The sequence below is a fragment of the Melospiza melodia genome, chromosome 6 (genome assembly GCF_035770615.1).
Source record: "Melospiza melodia melodia isolate bMelMel2 chromosome 6, bMelMel2.pri, whole genome shotgun sequence".
Taxonomy (NCBI): domain Eukaryota; kingdom Metazoa; phylum Chordata; class Aves; order Passeriformes; family Passerellidae; genus Melospiza; species Melospiza melodia.
The window spans coordinates 74,809,704-74,824,073 of NC_086199.1; the positions used below are offsets into that span (position 1 = coordinate 74,809,704).

Here is a 14,370-nt window from a genome sequence, read left to right on the forward strand (position 1 = left end):
GCTGCCAGTGCTTGTATGTGGACATGTGCTTCTGTAAAGGGCATATCCATATGCTAATCTCCAAAGCCAGAGTGTCTTTTAGCCAGAAGTCTTCTCCACTTGTGACTGACAGCTTGACAGTGCACTGGAGAGAGGAACTCATTCATGCTCTCTATTTACTCTGGTTTAGCCAGGGTTATATCTTATTAAGCCACAACAAAAAAGATCCCATTTTATTTGTTTTAATTTTTTCTTAGCAGCCTAGTGTCCAAAAGGGGTGACCTTCATGCAGATACATGCCCACTCCAGAAATGGATGGAGACAAGATAGCTTGAAGAGTGTGAAATGGCCTTCAAAGCAATCTTTCATGAATACATTGCTGGTTTTAGTCCAATTTATTCAGCAAGCATCAGGGAACCCAAACTTGACCATGGTTTGGTAGTTTTGCAGCATTGCCTTGGTGATGGGTATCTACCTCTCTGATGGTGTTACAGGGCCTTCCCATTGCCTGCTTCAGCTCAAAAGATGCAGTGGGCAGATTACACCATAGAAATGGACTTTGTCAAACTTTGATTTATAATGTGGCCAGGAGGCCACAGGCAATGTCTAGTTCCTGTTTGATTCCCTCCCAACTCTGAAGGAGGTTGAGTGGGCAAGCAGTGCATGATATGGGATCATAGCTCAGTGCTCCCTTTTCCCTGGAAGAAATACAATGAGATGGGGATATGCTTACAGTATTTTGACCCCAAGAATTGGCCTGTCATGTGCAAGTCTGAAATGCTTTGCAGATCACTGCAGCTCACGTCCTGGGATGGCCCTGCAGACATAAGTTGAGAGAGACTGACTGAGAGGGATGTGGGGTGAAAGCTGGGCAGTGAGCATGGCAGGGACATGCCCAGGGCTGCAGAGCACAGCAGTGGCAGGACCATAGCCAGGAGCTGCTCAGCCCCCTTGTCTGTCATAGCTTTAAGGGTCTGAACAAGGCAGAATGAGAGCATGGAGTGGTTTATCCTCTTGCTTCCTGCACAGTCCAGCACCTAGTGGGTATCAGCTGTGGCTGCTGCTGCAGCCCAAGCAAAAGTGTACTTGATCCTCATTCCTCCCACCCAGCCTTTGATTTTACTGCACCTGTTGTCTCACTTGCTTGTAGCATATTCTCTCTACCTCACTGGCTCCCTGGCACCAGGAGCAGGGTACCTTGGTGCAGCAGCTGGCACAGCAGCCCCAGCTTGCCTGGCCTCAGCAGCCTGGGTGTGTTCCTGCTGCCCAGAGAGGTTCCTAACGCTCAATGGTAGCACATACCTAGGTGCCAGAGCAGACAGGGTCTAGGGGACCCCTCTCTGGCCACCTTCTCCTTCCCAGGGAGGAGGTAGAGGCAGCCCAGAAGGTCCTGGCAAGCTCTGTTCTCGATAGGCACAGCCAGACCTTATCAGGCTTAATTGGAGTTGACAGCAGGGAGTCCAGGGTGCAATCCGCATTGAAAAGTAGGTACTGATGCAGATACAAACAGAAATCAGGCTAGTTAATAATTAAGCTGCAGCTTGGCAGCATTCACCTTGACAGACTTGACCTTCCAAATTAAAACTCTCTCCCAATATACAATCCTCCCCATCCTCGCTCCCCCTACCTTGTGTTCTATTTATCTCAGCCCTTGGTAGTCTTCTTTGCAGGCTGCCATACCGGGGTGATGTGTGACATACATCACAGATGTCCTGCCTCTGCTTCCTTCAGGAGCCCTCCAAGCCCCCAGCCCTACACCAGACTGTGTGGGAGCGTATTCCACGCTTGCAGCAAGTGAGCAGCCTGATGGATTGCAAGGATTGTTGGAAGCAAGCGAGGATAGCAACCTCCTGAGGCTCTGTAGGCAGGCTGGTGCACCCTGTGCTGGGTGAAGTGCCTCCCTGAAATGCCAGAGTGTTGGTATTGTCCTCTGCCACTGGGTTTTGTGCAAGAGTTTATTCCTTCTCAGCTGTTGGGTCAGTACACACAGGCTCAACTCAGCCCTCAGCATCCCATTGAAACAGGCAGACCCAACAGGCCTGGAGCAGGCTTAGGATGGGATGTGGTGTTGGCACTGATTCCCACCCCAAGATGCTCGTGTGTCCTAAACAATAGGTGGGCAGAATTGGTGGAATCATGTAGATGCTTCATATTGCTCTTTGAAGGTGCTCAGCCCACCTTACCTGTACAACAACTATAGGTTCTGGAGAAAAAATATCAGCTGGGCTCCTAAATTTGTCCTTCCTGCCACTGCCTTAATTTAGAGAACATCAGCAGCCTCATATTTAGCACCTATGGATCACTGGCACAAGTACATTGAGCAAGATCCAGTACAGTACTGACAGGGGAGTCTTGTGTTTTTCTCCTGCATTAGGATGGAGCCTCAGTGAAAATACAATGGCAGCTTAAATGTTTTCAAATGCACCTTTGAAATTTAGGTTTAGGTCAGGTTTCTGTGCTTTGCTTTCCTGTTGCACGTTCGCAAATTGACTGAATTTTAATGAGACATTAAGGAATTACCTTTTTTCTTTCTTATCCAAAAGCTTCCACTATTAACATTTCTATGAGGTACCCGTTTGGACATGCTCCCTGTGCCTGGTCTCCTGTGGTTTGCTTGCAGCTGACATTGAAAGACCTAGCTGGGCAGTCATGTTCAATCACTTGTCCCCACAGGATGCCCTTTGATGTGCCATCTTGGGTGCCCATGTTCTTTTGTCTGCTCCCTATTCACCGTACACATGGAAGAGGAGGTGACATCAGTGCCTCACTTATTCATGTTTCTCTGGGTGTGCTGTCAATAGGCTGAAGGTCTCCTTTGCCAGTCAGCTTGTCTCTTCACTCCAAGTGGCTTACCGAGGGCTTGAAGGTGCCTCTGGTAGCACTTAGTCTGCTGGCAAGGTGCCTTCTGGAATAGCAGGACTCCTACCACCTTCACTTTGTGGAGTCTCTGGTCCTGTGCTCATGATGGCATCTAGCCCCCAGGCTGACAGACACTCTTGGACATGCTTGTGTTGCTTGATTTACTCTAAGAGCTGCCTGGCAAGTGATTGCCTTGGTTGTGGCATTAGTAGGTGATCCACAGGTGGCTTGCAGAGACATCAAAGCCACATGCTAGAAGGGGAAGGTCTTGTGAACACAGGCATTCCCATGCAGCCTGCCCACCCGCCTGGGACGTGGCATACAGATCTTCCTCCTCAGGGAGGGATTCACATCTTCCACTGTCCTGCCTGGTGCAAGTACACAAACTAGCATAAGCAAGATGCCAGGTTCTGGGATAAAGCTGTGTTGGATACCATTTCCTGTGGAGATAAGAAAACTTGCTGCATTGCATGTGCCTCCAGACCTGCCTGCAGTTCAGCCTTGCCTAGAGGCATAACATCTGCGTGAGACTCTGTGTTCTCTCACCATGCCAAAGGCTTTTGTAATCAGTTAGATTGGGGATTGAGGTTTCATTGCATCATTTCTCTGGGAGTTGTTAAGCTAAGGAAATGCTGCCTGATATTCCCTATTTTCAGAGCATTTCCTCAGATTCCAGGCGTTTGCTTTCTGCACTCTGCAACTGCAGCTAGTGGGCAGGAGCCTAAGGGACGGTGCCGCCAACTGTGACTGCAGCTTTTCAGATGTGTTTGTTCCAGGGAAGGTTGTACTGAGTCACACTGTCAACCAAGTCTGGGCTTTGCAACCCTTCTGGGATGGCCGTAGTGCTTTTGCTCATTCTTTATTGTCAGCACATGTCAGCATGTGCTCCAGCTCATCTGCCAAGCTGGGTTTTGTGGAGCTGAGGGTGCCTTTGCCCCTGACCTTCAGGTTATGAGGAGCTGAGACAGAAGCAAATCCATGTCATAAGTGCTATGGCAAATGATGTGCAAGCACTTGCATTTTCATTGATGGACACAGCTTATCTTCACACACTCCCAGGTAGAGCAAGACACTGGACTTTCTTGTTCTGTGTCTTAGAAAAAGAGATGTACGTGATATGAGACTCCTTGTTCCACTGAATACAAGTACCTTGCATCTTGTTCTTGATAATCATCAGTTCATGCCTCCAAGTGTAGAATCACAGAATTATAGAATCATTAAGGTTGGAAAAGACCTCCAAGATCATTGTCTAACTTTTGACCAAACAGCACCATGTCAACTAAACCATAGCACTAAGTACCACATCAAGTTATTTCTTGATCTCTTCCAGGGATGGTGACTCCACCACTTTCCTGGGCAGCCCGTTCTGATGCTTAACTACCTTTTCAGTGAAAAGGTGTGCCCCCTGCATCCCCCTGCATTGCCTTTCTTCTTCTCCAGGTGCTGTGCTCCTCTGTCTGTGCAATTTTTTTCTAAACTTACGGGGATTCCTAAATCCAGATGATGCTGTCTTGGAGCTAGGCAGTGATGGTTTTGATGCACATCATTGATTTTAAATGATGGATGCAACTTTTCTGTTTCTGTGATGGATTATAATAATGTCACCTGCCACAGGAGGTCTGGCAAGGCTTACAGCCTTTGCAATCAATCTAGCCAGGCAGATGAAGAGAGAAGTCAGAGTTTATAAATAGATTTCCCTGTGACTCCATAATTTCTATGTGACTTTTAGTGTGTAGTATGAGATCTGCTGGAGTCCACATGGGATCAGTCACATCCGAGGCATTCCTGGGCATTTGTAAGCTCTGCAGGAAACCTCAGGTAACATCTGACCCACTGCTTAGCCAGAACAAGATGCTCTGCCTTGGTGATATGCCCTCCCAGGTTCTAAAGAGCTCCAGCTTGCACTGACAAGCTCAGCTGGGCCCTGTATTGCAGCTTGTACACCCTGACTGCTCAGGCACGGGAAAGCCAGGGGAGAGCCAGCCCCTTTCTTGAGGTGTCAGTTTTACAGAGAGCCCATCAGCATCTTCCTGCACTAAGGCATGTGGGTGGGAGACCAGACCTGGGCCAGGCCTAGGCACCCTTCCAGCTGGTTGGGATGCTCCTTCCCATCTGGGCAAGCAGAACCCTCTTGAGGCACCTCCTGGGTTAGCTGGGTCATCAGCGAGATTGAGCCTGACACAGGGTCATCTCAGCATGCTGCTGGCCCAGCGTCCTGGTTTAGTTTCCTTCAGCAGAAACTGAATACGGAATTACAGAATGGAATATGCTGGAAGAAATCTTAAAGATCATCTGGTTTCAACCCCACTCCCCATGGGACACCTTTCCCTAGGCTGCTCAAACACCACATCCAACCTGGTCTTGGAATTCCAGGGACAGGGTATTCACGCCTTCTCTGGACAACCTGTTCCAGTGCCTTAGCACCTTTGCAGTATTATGAATGGAAAAAACTACTTGTTTCATTACTTGTTCATTTTTCCAATTCATGTGTGGTTTACATGTGGTTGTGACTGTGTGTCTGAGTGTTAGATCAAGCACTGAGTGGCACAAGGAGCCAAAGGCTCTGTCTCTTGTTAATTCAAATGAGGGAGCATGTCAGGGTGTTACAAGGGTCTTAGAGGGCACTTCTGCCAAATGGCAGAATGATTTTTTACCTTGCTCTCCCCAAAACTGTGGCTGCTGCAGGGGTGATGGGAGAGTGGATGTCAACTGAGAGCATCAATGCAGAATAAAGAAACATTTAAGGTTTTTTTTGTTAATAAATTAAAACCACGTTGCTTATGCTCTTGGTGACTGGTATTCAGAAATCTCGGTCCTTTGTTTCTGCGGTCCAACACCCCTCCACTGCCCCCCAAAGTGCTGTGAGGGGGCTGCAGCAGCCCATGCTCAGGCCCTGCAGACAAGCCCCCATGGTGCCCTGGAGGGCTGCTGCCCACAGCTTGGTGTTGGCCTTGCTTTCACAGAGGTGGCTGAGAGGAAGATGACCGTAGAAGAGGAGGAAGCCAAGAGAATAGCAGAGATGGGCAAACCAATACTCGGCGAGCACCCCAAACTGGAAGTCATCATTGAGGAGTCCTATGAGTTCAAGGTCAGTCGGTGTCCCAGGGGTCCTCCAGCAGGGGAAAGCCATGTGGCACTGTCGCAGCCTTGGAGAGCAGCACTGAGGAGGCAGCATGTGCTGGAAAAGGCTGTTGAGAGAGGAAAGAAGTATGTAATGCAGCTAAGGATGGATGAAGTCTACGAGAAATGTCAAAAGTAGCAGCTGCTGGTTGGTGGGGGTGGACAGAGAAGGCCCTGATGGGCGCAGAAGAAGCCAGTGGGCAGGAGGATGCAGGAGCAAAGCTGTCTCTGGTGAGGCAGGGTTGAGGGAAGAAGGAACCTAATCAGGATTGAGATGTGGCAAACAAGCAGGCTCTGGTGAGGTCTGGATCAGCCAGTCCCGTGAGAAGGTGGGCTCAACCCTAGTCGTGGCCTAATCTAGCTGGTAGGAGAGTGCTTGTGACACTTCTGTACTTTGGAAAGGGTCTGTGAGGCCACAGTGTACTGCAAGATCATCCTTGCCCACTAGCAGCTGGTTTAACTGCTGTGCATCTTCATTCCCACAACAGAGCACCGTGGACAAGCTGATTAGGAAGACAAACCTGGCTTTGGTTGTAGGGACACATTCCTGGAGGGACCAGTTCATGGAGGCCATTACTGTGAGCGCAGGTGAGTGGGACATCAGAAAATCCATACAAACATCCACAGGATTCATGCATCCTGGAATGACAGCATCTCCCTGGTCACTGATGCTCAGCTGTGGTCACCCATCAGCAAAGCCAGTCCAAAGAGCTCCTCTGCTCCAAATATAGTGGGCTTTTGCAGGTACGTTAGTGAGGAGGCCAGGAGATCCATCTTCTGGTGCAGAGCCCTCCAGAAGGCCAGTTTTCAAAGGCTGTGTCAGATGGTGGTGCTCCAGCTGCTTCAATGACCTGATGAGCAGTGTGCAGGCAGCAAAATCCCATACTGGCTGGGATCCTGGCCAGTGCAGATAGCTCCTACTGGGAGATGTCCTGAGATGTCCTGTCATAGCCAGTAGAGTTCCTGGGAGTAGAGAGAGTTACCACATGAAGACTGGAGATGTTGCCTCATGAGGCAGCTTGCTGGTAAAGGAAGAGGCCCAGAGACTTGCCAGCTGTTGTCTGATGAGAGAGCTCACTGCTTTCAGAGCCAGGCAGCTGTGGGGAAGGTGTTTTAGGCACATCTGTGCCATTAATGGCAGTTTGGCATCTTTCTGAACCTTTCCTTGATGGTTGGTTTCACATCTGCCTCAAAGGAGTGTTTTTCACCCAGCTGTATAGGAGGCAGTGGATAGCCCAGCCTGTGCTCTGGAGCAGGGGGATCAAAAGATCTCTCCAGTTCCCCAATTTTACTACTTTCCACTAGTTTTGGTCCAAAACATCACTTGCCTGTGTAATTTCTTCATGCCACTCAATAGTGATCACCACAGGTTGACTACCTCCTGTGTGACTGCCTATGGACAGGGACAGGGCTGCTCCTCTGTGGGTACAACATCCCATTACACTGTTCCCCATCCCTGAGGGCTCTGGGATTCCTGGGAGAGACTTTTTGCCAAGCCTCACCCATCACTAAAGGACCTGGTGTGCCTTGAATTCACTGTCATGGCCAGCACCACTCCACCTTGTCCCAGTAGAGCAGAATCCCTGGAGCCTTGGGGTGGAGGAGACAAGCATGAGCTGCCCCAGTGCAATGAATGCTGGACCTCTCCTTCCGTGTTGTTTGCAGCAGGTGATGAGGACGAGGATGAGTCTGGTGAGGAGCGCCTGCCATCCTGCTTTGACTACGTGATGCACTTCCTGACAGTCTTCTGGAAGGTGCTGTTTGCCTGCGTGCCCCCCACTGAGTACTGCAATGGCTGGGCCTGCTTCATCGTCTCCATCCTCATCATCGGCATGCTCACGGCCGTCATCGGCGACCTCGCCTCCCACTTTGGCTGCACCATTGGCCTCAAGGACTCAGTGACCGCTGTCGTCTTTGTCGCCTTCGGCACCTCTGTACCAGGTAGGGTGGCCGTGGGGAGGGGATGGGGTGGGAGGTAAATCCTCTGGAGATGCTCCTGATTTCAGGAGAGAAGCTCTGTCATGGGATGGGATTAGTCTGGGAAGGGTATCCTCAAAGCCCTGTCTCCAGGCAAGGTCTGCACCTTGCTTTTTGGCAACATGGGATCTCTGAACTTAGGAGGGGACTGTGCGCCTCTTGGTCTGTGTCCTAACCTGGTTGGTGACACACCTGAGCCTCCCTTGTCCCCCAGGCATGAAGGGTTGTCTGTTTCTCCTGTTGGACCCCCAGTGATTTCTCCTTCCCTCCTCCCTCAACCCCAGACACCTTTGCCAGCAAAGCCGCAGCCGTCCAGGACATGTACGCTGACGCCTCCATCACCAATGTCACGGGCAGCAACGCTGTCAACGTCTTCCTGGGCATCGGGCTGGCGTGGTCGGTGGCAGCGATCTACTGGGCGTCGCAGGGGCAGGAGTTCCAGGTGTCAGCAGGCACCCTGGCCTTCTCCGTCACCCTCTTCACCATCTTCGCCTTCATCTGCATCAGCGTCCTCCTCTACCGCCGGCGGCCCCACCTTGGGGGGGAGCTGGGCGGCCCCCGGGGCTGCAAAGTGGCCACGACATTGCTCTTCGTCAGCCTCTGGCTGCTCTACATCCTCTTCGCCACCCTGGAGGCCTACTGCTACATCAAGGGGTTTTAGGCGGCGGCGGAGGGACGGTGCTGCCGGGGGAGGGACCCCTCCCCTGCTAACCCACCGCACACCGGTCCCGGGAGCGCGGTTTCGCTGGAGGGACGGACGGACGGCCGTCTGTCAGGGCCGCCGCTGCCCACACCGCCGGACAGCCGCGTGCCAAGGAGGGCAAAACCATCGCAGAGTGACAGAAACAAAGAGACAAAACCCATCCAAAAATGGTACAAAAGAAAGCAACAATGGCAAGTGTTGAAATAAAACACAATAAACCCAGGCACTGACCCTATTCAATGAAATTATGAAGTTTCAACTATCTCCAAAGGCCACCTCTCCCACAGGGGGTCATCTCCTTTCCTGCCAAGCACCCCTCCACTGTAAGGAGATGTTTCCTCATTTTTACTAGTTGAGAATTGCAGAAGTCTGGTTCAGGAATTTGTGGGGGTTTTTTTCTTTTTTTTTTTCTGTTTGCTCGTTGCTTTTTGGTTCTGGGGGAGCACGCTGATTCTTTTTTTCTTTTCTTTTTTACTACTTAATCCGAAAAATGTTAAAAAGTTAAACTCAAAGCTTCAAGCTGCCGTCAGTGCTGGAACTGAACATGTGTATTTCTGAAGCCACAAAAGACTGTGACACAGTCAAAAAACTTTTTCACTATTACCCGTTTCCTCCCCTGCCGCCTTCCATTTCTTTCTTTTTTAAGAACATCACAAGACTGATATATTTTTAATACAAACACAGACACACAGTCACACACATTTAGTGACAAAAGCTGGAGCATGTAGCATCTCAATCACCTGCCTGGGCTAAGAAAAAAGGAAGGAGAAAAAACCCCAACCCTCTAATACAATATGTGTCATGTATATTTTGACTATGGCATTTCTCTTTGTATAATTAACTTTGAGCTCGTGGCTCTGCAGGGAGAGAAAATTATGTTAATTTACAACTGTTAAAGAAATAAAACATCCTGCCCTGGGGGGAGCAAGGGGGACAGGGAAAACAGCAGCGGCTCCTTGGGATGGTGGCGGTGGCAGGTTGGCTGCGTGGGCCTCCTGCTCAGAGGTGGAAATGAATTCAGGAGAACCTGGATAGTGTGCCCATATGTTCCCAGCACCATCCCACCCAGAGCTGTGCCGTGGCTGCCCTTCCATTCTGTTGCTACTCCATTTTTCACAGCACCTGCACCTCGGTGGTGGTCTCCAGGCTATTGACAGGTACAGGCTCAAAAACTGACACCCACATCAGGACTCCTACATCATCTCAAATACCTTTTAGGAACACCAGACAGACAAAAAAGTATCATTTTAATTTGAAATGCATTTCTTTTTAAGGATAAAGAAGAAAAAAACCCACCACCATGAGAGTATGTCATGAGTTACATCAACAGCTGCAAATTGAAATGTTGGGTTGGTAATAAAATAAATAAAAACTATACCTATATCTATATAAACAGTGCTATCTAGAAACATATTTCTTAATTGAGAGCGCTGTAAGAGAATGTTAAAATCCTACTCTTTGTAAAGTGTTTTTGAGATGAAGATAATTTCTTCTGTCATGAAACAGGTGCTGTAAAAGGGAACCATTTTCATCAAGTTCCCTAAAATAAGCCAAACTTTGGGAGGCAGCAAGTAAGTGAGGGGCTGCCAAAGGGTAAAGTTCTGCCTGCTGCTGTGATTTTGGCTGCCCCAGGAGGCAGGGAGGAGGTGCCCATGGATTAGGGAAAAAGCAATGGGAACAAGTTGTCATGGACAAAAAGATGTAACATTATAGCAGGTCACTAGATGGAGGCAATGATGGTTCTTAAAACACAGATGAAGTATTTATTTTCATACAAAATGTTTATCAGATATCTATATATAAATGTGTATACATGAGGCAGAGAAGAGGGATCCTTCTCAGATGAGCAGCCTGAGCTTTGTTGGTGGGAGCCCACAATGAGTGAAAGCCACTGGGTTTGAAGCTACCAGGTACCCAACCCTGCCTCCTTACCCTCCCTTTGCCATGCCTCGGGGAAAGGACCTAAAAAAGATGGGCAAGAGACCCCAAAGCCAGGCTCCCATTGAGCTCGCTGGTCCTTCTGGCTCCAGCAGTGCCAGCAGCCACCAAGAGCAGCTGCTGCCACTGCCACGTGGCCCATCAGCCCCAGAGCTCGTATGTGTGACACTAAAGGAAAATTACAAGAGTCCCCAAATGTTTTTGTGGGGGTTCAACCTGCAGCTCTCAAGGGGAGATTGGTGTTGTTGCTGTTTGTAACTGGGACGTACAGAGTCTGTTGAACTTTTATTTTGCCCGTGCCAGCGTAGCCATCCCTGGCTAAAGCCCAGCCTGGGGTGCTGCTGTGCTCTTCTTCTGTGCTTGTGGTGTATCCACCGTGTGCTTTTTATCCACTTCCTTCTCCAGCTGACTGCAGGGAAGGGGTGTGGGGTAGGACTGGCTTGCCATGAGGGAACTGCGTGGGGCCCCTGGTGCCCTCCATGCAGAAGGGTGATCTGCACCAGGCTGACATCTGTGGCATGTTCCTTTTATTTTATTTTTTTTTTACTCCATTAAAAAATATGCAAGCTAAAAAAAAAGACAACAGGTTTGGTGCCTTTGGGGATTTTTTTTTTTTTTTTCTGAAGCTGTTGTTTCATTTCAGGTCTTGCTCTCTGCTCGCTTCTCTTTTCCTTGGGGCAGCTGCCTGGACTTGGTTGCAATGGCTTTGGCTGGTTGTCCCCCCACCCCACCCCACCACCCCAGCCCTCTGGTTTGGTGCTGCTGGGAGGACCCTGCAGCCTTGGCCCTGTCTAGCTGGCAGAGAGGAGGTTCTGCTGCTGTTTTGGTTGCTGCTGATCTTTCCCCTTTGTTTCTCCCATCAGCTTCCCATGGCAGCCTGCAATAACAGCTGCTGGTCCCTCCCAGCAGCCCTTGTGCTGCAAATCTTCCCTTTCTGCCTCTTCCCCTGCATCACTGCTGTGATTGAGAGTAAATAACACGTCCTGACGTCAGGAGGGAAAAGCCAAGGGGATTGAAGGAGCTGCTTTGTCCCTGGGGCCTACCATGGTATGGGGGCGTAGTCCAAGGGCCATGGATGGTGTGGGGCCAGTGGTACCTCTGGCTGCTTCCCATCACTGTTGCCACAAAGGGCACCCACAGCACCCCAAAGGCTTTGCTGTCCTGCATGGGTGCTGGTCAAAAATCAGCCTTTGGGTAAAGAAGAGTTTGGCAAAGAGATATTCACACCTGTCCCCCAAAAACTCTCCAGGATCTGTGTCCCCATTTTGGCCAGTACCATGCTGCCTCCTCACCCAGTGTCATCACTGACTGATTTTTTCCACTTGCATTTGGACCCTCAAATGCCCTTTACAGTGGCCCTTGAGCTAGAACTGTTCCTGCCTGCCCTCTGAAGCATAGGGGCAGCTGCTGCAGCCCATAACCCCAATCCTCTATCTTTGCCTGACAGCATGGGTGCTATATTAACTCCAGTTCTGGGGTTCCAGGGGAGACTGGGGCGTGGGCACCTCACAGTGCAATGCAAAATAACTGAGTGGGGTGGAAGAATTCCCAGTTGGGCACCCATAGGAAAGGCAGCCCTGGATGTCACTTTGTTGGGCAACCAGATCTTGGCAAAGCAGAAGAGACCACTGCCCTATTGTGTCCTGCACACTCCCACCCCCTTCCACAGGCCTGTGGGGTCACTTCCCACCTCCTGCCCAAAGACAGCACGCCTGCTCCTGACCTAAGGGCAAACACACAAGTTCCAACTCTGTCTCTGGCTCATGTTTGACTCCAGTGATGGGACCAAGAGGATTTTTTGAGGGTGTTGAAGCTCACTGGGGCTGGTTTGCTGACAGAAGTATCCTGGTTCCCACAGCTTCGGAGGTTTAGATCCAGGACCAAAGGGGGCCAAGCCAAAGAAAGCTGGAATTAGTAAGAGAAGTGTGTGCAAGCATCAGGAATCTGTTATGGTACAGTACAGTGAGAAATGGAAGTGTTTGTTAGAGACACTGACCAAAGGTTTTAAGTTAGGAAGGAGGCATTTGCAGCATGTGGATTGGACTTTGTTACCTTTCTGGCAATTACTGTGGTGTTGGTGTGATCAGGACTCTTCTGGACAAGCTCAGACAAATCATGATGCATGTATCTTCTGGTTCCATGTCTGGGGCTGCTGGACTGGTCACTTGTGGTCCCTGGCATGGAAGGACCCCTCCGCTTCTCTCCATGCCTAAGTACCAACAGGATGCCTCTTCACACCCCATCTGCCAGGAGAAGTCCCCATCAGCTGCAGGTGCCTCCTCAGGCTCCAGCTGCTGGTGTGGGATGGTGCCCACCTGCCTGTCTCCACGGCACAGCCCTTGGCTTTGGGAAAACATTTCGGAGCACACCCAGTTCTGTTGTACCTGGACACTGGTGAGATAAATAGAGTCAGCAAGACTTCAGTTCGTCTCATCCACCTGACAGCACAACAGGACACAGGTGTAGATGTAGATGAGATAACAGAAAGGCATCCAAGAGACCTGGTCATGCTTGAGTATGGATTCAGTGCGGGGGCCGGTCTGCACAAATGGGAGCAGCAGTTGCTCAGCCCCGGCCACAAGCTGGAAAGCACTTGTCACCAAGAGTAACCTTTGGAGTATTAGATAGAAAAAATGTTTTTAATGACATTGTCATCCGTGTGCATGTGCCAGCAGCAGCCAGCTTGCAATGACAGAGCTGTGTGTGCCGGTGCCCAGCAGAGCACACTGTGCTCCCAAACTGCCTCTGGCACAGGAGGGGATTAAGCTCCTCCTGGTATTTAAATGAGTCATTTAAAATATATAGATAATTAACACCATGAGTGAATTTATCCCTCCTCCCTGCCTTTCCTTCACCCAGGAGGTCTGGACTTTGCCCAGAAGTAGGTGGCAGGGGCAGAGCAGACCCAAGGGCCTCAGGGCATCCCTGCAGGTGGCTGGTGGGGTTTGCTCATATTTTTGCCCCACTGCCAACAGCAGATGCCCTTGGTGCCTTTTCCACACGGCACTTACCTACATGTGCCCTGGGGTGTTGTTTGGGCTCAGACATGGAGTCTAAAGGCATGATGTGAGATGGATGAGCTCAGCAGATGCTCCCACTGCACTTAAATGCAAGCACTCACCCATGCCCCGGGTTGCACCATTGCTGTTGCCATGGACGTGGCAAGCTCAGTGGGAGCTGTGGCTAAAACAGTAATCGTGACCTACCTAGTACTCAGTGCTGGGCATGCACTCAGAAATTGGGCCAGTTTCAAGAACACAATAAAAAACTTCACAGGCCTAGGAAGTACTTTGAAACACATGTGAAATTTGGGTGAATTAAAGAAATAAACCCTTCAAACAGATTTTTTTAGGGTATAAGTTGTGAAGTTATGAATACCTTCCCAGGAAGATGCCTCTGATATTGAAGAAAATAAGCTTCCATTACAAAAACACTGGTTCCATCCTGTGGGAATTATGAGTACAACCTGTATGCATGAAAAAGCTGTAGGGGGAATAAAATCTCAAGACAAAAGCTTCAAAGGTATTCTCAGAAAGTCCTAATGGCACATCCTTGGCACTAAGGATGTTCATATTGTAGAGAGCACCTTTGTGTCTCTATTAACACAAGGGGTGTCCAAATAAGCTCTTCAAGCTACCAAAAGAGATTTGATTGCCTCGTCTTCTTATGGAACATCTTGGGCAGAAACTAAAAGCAAAGCCAAATGCAGGGTTCTGTTGGCATTGCTAATTTTTTTTCTTCTTGTTTCATTAACAAGGGCGTAGAAAACAGCTCACTATTATCCTTATGGTAAC

At 49.7% G+C, this 14,370-nt stretch overlaps 1 protein-coding gene across 13 annotated transcripts in view; it reads left to right on the forward strand.

Annotated features, from left to right (window-relative positions):
- SLC8A3 (solute carrier family 8 member A3) overlaps positions 1-10,047 on the forward strand; it is a 113,057-nt gene extending 103,010 nt beyond the window's left edge. For 11 of the 13 annotated variants that reach the window (XM_063159218.1, XM_063159217.1, XM_063159227.1 and 8 more), the window contains 4 exons: positions 5,802-5,926; positions 6,447-6,546; positions 7,624-7,899; positions 8,220-10,047. In XM_063159218.1, the coding sequence (XP_063015288.1) occupies positions 5,802-5,926; positions 6,447-6,546; positions 7,624-7,899; positions 8,220-8,596 (878 nt within the window). In that variant the 3' untranslated portion in view covers positions 8,597-10,047. The remainder of the gene's footprint in view (positions 1-5,801; positions 5,927-6,446; positions 6,547-7,623; positions 7,900-8,219) is intronic. The other 2 variants (XM_063159225.1, XM_063159226.1) reach the window with 1 other exon arrangement.
- Positions 10,048-14,370: the final 4,323 nt, after the last annotated feature.